Raw genomic sequence first — 6515 nt, 5'->3', positions numbered from 1 at the left:
GAGGAGGGGATGTACCGAGCATCCTGCAGGCATCCCGGGCCAGGTCACCCCTGCTGTACAGCATCTGAAATGTTACACGCAATGTAAATGTAGCAGAAAGTTTGCACAGTCTCCTTTAAATAAAGGATAGAAGATCGAATCCTAAAAATACATTTCTTTTTAAAGTGAAGTTTTGAAATGAGCTCCCACAGGGCCCTGCGCTTCGTGTGTCAGAGGAATGGATTAAAATAAGAAAAATGTGGGCCTTAAAAGTTGTACTTCCTCCCAAATGAAACCCATCAGTCTTACTACACATCCAAATGAGGCGTCTCCTAAGCATATGCTGTGCTTACAAATGCATTTCTAAAGAAAAAAAAAGTGTATGATTTGAATATATGTCAGAATTTATACAGAAGAATGTTATTTAAAATGAATAAAAATAAATGTATATAATTTGTATCTATGCCACTTGGATTTTTGCATTTGTTTTTTGTTCATTGAAGTTCAGCAGGAGTCTTTTCACTGATAGCAACCAGAGCTGGCTTGAAACCTAAAGGATTGAATCTGATCTTGTCTCGGTAATGACATTTGTTCCAAGAGAATTATTCCTTCATTACAGCCCTATATGTGAGATGAGAACTATGGCACACAATATTTTTACCATCAGATATTCATTCGTTCATTTAGCATCAGTTGACATTCCGTGTCAGATAATCCATCTGAAAAATGAGCCCTGTGATCTCTTGTGTCTGCTTATTAACCATTCCAGCTTTCAGCTACTTCCATTAATGTGTTTGGTAGCCAGACAGTCAATTCATATTTCTCCATTATTGTTTGTAATATTCACATAGACATATTTTGTCAGAGATGCATGCAGTCATTTGCAATGAAATGTACAGAGCAAAACTAGAAATTGGAAGAGGATATTTTATCAGATTTTTCTCCATGACCACAATGGATCTTTCAAAAGAAATTTATGTTAACACATACTCTGAAATCCACATCTGTGGCATCCATAGTTTTGAATAGTGCTGGTAATGTCTGCAAAAGGACCTATGGAAAACTTGCATTTCTTTTTCACTTGTCAGTGTTAGGAAATGGATTTTTTTTTTGGCACAGAAGCAAATAAGAATGCTGAAGGCCAGTTTTTCCTGCTGAATGTTACATCTAACTCGTTGGTCCTTATTAAGCAAAGAAACTTGGAGAGGTCAGTCAGCATCAATTAAGGGAGTACTTAAAACTAAGTGTTCATTCAGATGCTTAACTGAGCCACAGCTGTATAAGCAAGGGCCACACTGGTGAAATTCCAGGGAGTTTATCGAGACGTGATTTGTGTTAGTAGAACAGTCTGTGTTTGACACAGCTTTGGAGGAATTCTGCTCTGAACTCATAACAGGAGGACACGAATGCTGAAGTGGGTCCCCAGAGCAGGGACTTGAGAAGAGGACGGCAAGGACGACCCGTGCTCGGTCAGCAGTGACATCTGTCCCTGTGCCACCATCGGCTGCAGCCACAGCGCCCGGAGCAGCTGGATTTCATTTGGCTCCTTGGGATCCTCTGGGCAACTCACACATATGTTGCACTCACCATAAGTGTTTCTCTCCCAGACTCCCTTTACTACTCTTTCTGAGGTGGTAAAGATCTCAGCCTGCCTTGTAAAGTGGGAAAGCGCTGATCCAATGAGGCTTCCTGGTACAAGGATTTAGCGTAATCTCCCCAAATGTACCACTAATTACGATAAGGTTAAACAACATTAAGCAGATTATCAGAAGGCAAGTTGTTAACTGCTTCTAAACAAAATATCTCCCAGCCCTTTCTGCCCCTCGCAGCTTCTTGGTGCTGCTGCAGATTTTAAAACATTGGGCAGTGCAGTAACCGAGGGAAATTGTCCATCATGTCTCAGAATATATACATGTATACATCTATATGCCCTTGTCCATCAGACATTTCATGAAGTGATAAACTGAGCAAGGATTAGCTGATTTCCTTCAGAAGATCGTATGTTGGGGCGTGCACCGTGGCTCTGCAGACACACCGATGCTGTACCAGCCTGTCACACAAGCAGTGAATGATTTGTGCTGTGCTTGTGGCTGATGGATCAAAAATGTAACACGCTACTGCCACCTGAAACAAGAGCAAATTGGTGTCCTCCTTTTCGTAAGCGGACTCATTAAGTACGCTTAATTATATGAAGATCTGCTCTGTAAACATGGGAAGCCACGGTTCAGGCTGATCAAATCCCGGTGCCATATGGCAGACCTGATTTTGCAAACCTCAGCTTGGCAGAAGGTGTGGCCACTGCAAAAGGGGACCCAGTCGCGTAAGGTGACAAATGTCTCTCAAAGGTCATGCGGGAATTGAAGGGACTGAACATCTCGTAGGGTGAACAGACCCCAAGTGCAGGGAATCAGGCATGTTCAGGTGGACAGGAGATGAGATTAAGAGTTTGGTTGTGCTAAGTCGTGCCTGGCATTTTGGGGCGCTAACAGCTGCGCTTGTACACGTTAATGGAAAGACAGAAGCAGGGATGGGAAGCCCACTGTGACCAGACACATCCAGTGTTTGCAATGGCTGCTACCAACAGTTTAGGGTGTTTTACAGGCTTTCAACTTTCATCTTATTTGAACAGAGAGTAGAGCTGGAGCAGGTACCTGGAGAAAACGGAGCTAATGGGGCAAAATGGCCATTTGGAATAATAAACCCACAAAATTACCACAGCCCATGGTCAGCCCTTATCCACGTCCTATTTCCCGGCCAGGTGAGAATCCCCTTGGGTCAGCCCAGATGATAACAAGTGAAACCAGACACGTTCAGTACTGAAAAGGAAACCAAATCTAAGGCTTAAGCACATGGTTACTCCTGTGGTCGAGTGTCGCTGGGTCAGAACTTCCTCACGTTACCAGCGATGCTGAGTGAGTCCCAGCACGGTGCCCCGGCTGAGGCTGTAAATGCTGCAGGAAAAGTGTTTCAATCCTACACACAGGTTCCCAATAATGAATTAAAAAAAAGAGGGTGAAGAGTGTGAGAAGCAAAGCGGGGTTTGGAGCTCCCAGCATGGTCACCCCGGCCAGACACTCCTCTAGGACGGGACACCACAGCAGGATTTAATTCAGTTTAGCATTTCCAGCTGCCAGTTACAAAGAATAGTGACTAGAATTTGAAACCAAAGTGTAATTATTTCTTGCTCCAAGTCGGTTTGGCGCCGGGGAAGACCTGGAAACAATCAGCTCCAGCAGCTCTGCCAGGAGCCGGCGTCCCGGCGCGCCCCAGCAAAAGCCTCTTCCAAACGTGTGTTTGTTGGAGCGGGGCCCGGAGGCCCCCGGGGAGAGGCGGGTCCGGTCCCCCGCCTCGGCTGGGCCACAGGCTTGAACAACGTGCCCCGGTTGCCCTCACTCAAGATGGCGCCTGACAGTTTTCTGCCCCTTTAGCCCAACTAGCAGTCCCCGTCATACCCCGCCCCGCTCTGCCCTCAGCCAACATGGCGCCTTCCCGCCCAATTTTAGCCACCGCCCGCACCAAATATGGCGGCTTTCCTTCAGTTTCCATTGTGCCCGCCTCGTACGCTCTCCCGAGGTGGCTTCAGCGGCTTCGCCTCCGTCGACGCAAAGATGGCGGAAGCGATTGCGGCCGTTTGAATTCCAGCGAAGCCGCCAAAGCCGCGCACAAAGGAGCCGGAGCTCGGTCGGCGGGTCGGCGCCGCCATGGACTCGCTGCCGGGGGAAGACCCGACGCTGCCGATGGCGTTTGAGGGCAGGTAGGCGGCCGGGACCGTTGGGTGGGGGCTGGTCCCACCGCGGGCGCCGGGCCCACCGCCCCCCTCCCCGCTGTGCCGGGCTGGGCCTGCCGGCCCCGAGCGGCTGTCGGGGGGACGACACCTCCCCACGCTTTCGGCTCCTCAGCGCTGTCCTCCTCCCTCCTCAGCATCTCCCAGCTGCCAGACGTGTCCCGCGGGGACCCCGCGCCCCCGGCCGGCGGCGAAGGTAAGGCCGGATCGGCGGGGTGGAGCCCCCGGGGCGGGCGGGGGGCGGCGGGATCGGGCCCCTCAGCCGCCGCTGCCCGGGGCTCGGTGCTTCGGGGGGGGTCTCGAAACCTGAGCGGGGAAAAAAGGGCAGAAAAATGTTTTAAAGTGACGCAGCTTGTTGTTAAGTTCTGTCATTACAGAGCGCCAGTTACTGCTGCACTTACTGCTGTCCCTCTGTGGCCTGTGGTCATCACGAGTCTTGCGTAAGATGGGCAGCGGTTTTGTGGAGCGTGTGCTTAAAATACTTAGAATACAAAGCAAGGCAATATTGCTGTTTCGTATTCTGCTCAGCCTTAGGGAAGCTGCATGCTGCACAGCGTTAGGTTGTTCAGTTGCAGCTCAGCTCTTCAGTTACTTCTGCCCGCAGACCTGACCTGGACTCTGTATCTTCACTTTTATCTATTTCTGCATTAAGAAACCTTCCTGTCTAGTTCCTGTTGAACAGCAGCTGTAATTCAGTGCGTTTTTCTGTATGACGACCATGTTAGTATCTTCCTCTCCAGGTGTGGGAGACTTTCTTGAAACACTTATTTTAAAGTAAAACAGCTGAGCAGTATTATGTTGAAACTTATCTATGGGCTTAACTCTTCCCTGTTCTGTAAATTCAGAGTGTATGTTTTTGATTTCTTTTTATACATGCATGTAACAAGCAAGGTAACTTGGCTGACTTCATTGTATAGCTGAAGTAGGCAATTGAAACTGACTCGAATTAGGTGGTTCCACAGGAAGATCTGTTTGCTCGGGAGAATAAACAAATATAGGAAACATACTAAATGCTGCAAAGTAATGTTACTACGTCCTGCATGTGCTCTAGGAAAGCTGCCTTGTGAACCTAATTAGGATGTCAAGATTTAAAAACCACTGGCTGGCATCCTTTGGGTTATTTTCCAGACTCCTCTACATAGTTGCATAACAATTTTGGAAGTATGTTAAAGAAAATATTTTCCTTCAGTTAGTATGAGAGTCAGTCTGAGTCCTCAGCCGCCTCTTTATATTTAAGATGATGCAAGTGCTACATGTTTTATACAGTCTCATTATTCTGATTAAAAGTTTGCTCTCACCAATCAGAATGGAAATAAGTTATGCAGTCCTGTTAAATGTGGCTGTTACAGAATATACATGCAAACAGAAGCTTAAGTACGTGTACATTCATTTTAGGAACAGGAATTAGTGTAGACCTTTGCTGTCTCCAAATTGAAGCTTAGTTTAGAGGTTCTGCTGCCTGAACTTGTTCTGTCTTTTTAAATGTCTAGTGTTACCAGATGTGGCAGAGGATACAGTCTCGCCAAGTAGAGCTCGGACCATGAAGGACTATGAAAATGTAAGCAGACTTTTAATATAAGACTCGGTGGGAGATTTATGGCCAAGGTATTTCAAACATGCTGGCTAAAGTGTTGACTCTGGTTCAGGTTCTTACTTTGTGTCCATCAGCACGGATCTGTTGGAGGTGTGACCAGCTGTCTGTCTGTGCTTTCAACCTCTATTTCTTAAGTATTGCTTTCAAAAACAGGAAAAAAAATGTTGAGACTAACCAGCTGCTGCTCTCGAGTTGCGAAACAAAAATTGGCAACCTCGGCTCAAACATTCACGCAAGCACCAGAAACATAAGAACTTGGTTTGCAAATCTGCAATTGATTAATTTCAGGGAAGCTTGATGTTTATTTTCATTGAGACTAGTACAGGATTTGACTTTTTAATTCATTGACTGCTGCAGAATACCTTTTACCTTTATAATTATGTCTGAGCGTGCTTGGAATACTTTTGTTGTAAAGGTCTAGTATTGTGACAGTTCTGTAGAAAAAACTGTTCTTGGCACTTACTACTGTGTAAAAGAAAACATCAGATATTTTAAAAAGAAATCAATTGTATTGGTTATTCAAATTGAAGAAGCCAGTTGCTCATAATTGCTGAATGATGGTGTGGTTGGGGTATAGCTCTGTTGCAGGACAGCTTCCCTGTAAAAAAATTTAAGACGTTTAACTCAAGTTCTTATGATTCTGTGAAGAAACTATAGAGAGGAAAGCATTAAAAAAATCTCGGAGATGTTTGCTACAGATAAAGGCTGCGGCTTGTGATCTTCAGGATGTGTTCAAGTGTCTGCAGTTTCCAGTGCTTCTGTAGCTGCTTTGGCCTTTTGTAGCATTGTTATGTTTGAAATGAGTGTTGCTTCTACACTCTTTCAGTTTCTTGTGGCCTTATGTCCCTCTGAGCAGAAAGCTATACCTTTTGTTCGGGATTTAAAGCTTGTTTTGGAAAGCGCCGGTGAAGGATGTTTTTTATAGTCCGTATCTATTTCACTTTCTCTTTTGTGTATTGGCTGGGGTAAAAAGAGACAGTCTTGCCATTAGTATGTGCTTAAAGTCTTTGATATATGCCAAAGACCTGTCTAGAATATACAGTTGGCAAGTGGTTATCTGCTGTGTTTGTTTGCACAGGGGAAAGAGTTGTAGAAGGGAGGAAAAATCTATTGTTTTTGTGTGATACAGAGGAGAAAGTCTCTCCCACAGATCTCTGG

General features: G+C 45.8%; 1 protein-coding gene across 2 annotated transcripts in view; it reads left to right on the top strand.

The window, feature by feature from the left end:
- Positions 1-3541: 3541 nt before the first annotated feature.
- Positions 3542-6515, top strand: part of CDK5RAP2 (CDK5 regulatory subunit associated protein 2) — a 71572-nt gene continuing 68598 nt past the window's right edge. The window contains exons 1-3 of one of the 2 annotated variants that reach the window (XM_082068097.1): positions 3542-3733; positions 3901-3959; positions 5254-5321. In XM_082068097.1, the coding sequence (XP_081924223.1) occupies positions 3681-3733; positions 3901-3959; positions 5254-5321 (180 nt within the window). In that variant the 5' untranslated portion in view covers positions 3542-3680. Of the gene's footprint in view, positions 3734-3900; positions 3960-5253; positions 5322-6515 lie in introns of those variants that run through there. The other variant, XM_082068098.1, reaches the window with a different exon arrangement.

The sequence above is a fragment of the Streptopelia decaocto genome (genome assembly GCF_964273445.1).
Source record: "Streptopelia decaocto genome assembly, chromosome: 17".
In the NCBI taxonomy this organism is placed as follows: domain Eukaryota; kingdom Metazoa; phylum Chordata; class Aves; order Columbiformes; family Columbidae; genus Streptopelia; species Streptopelia decaocto.
This window is presented reverse-complemented; position numbering and strand designations above follow the sequence as displayed.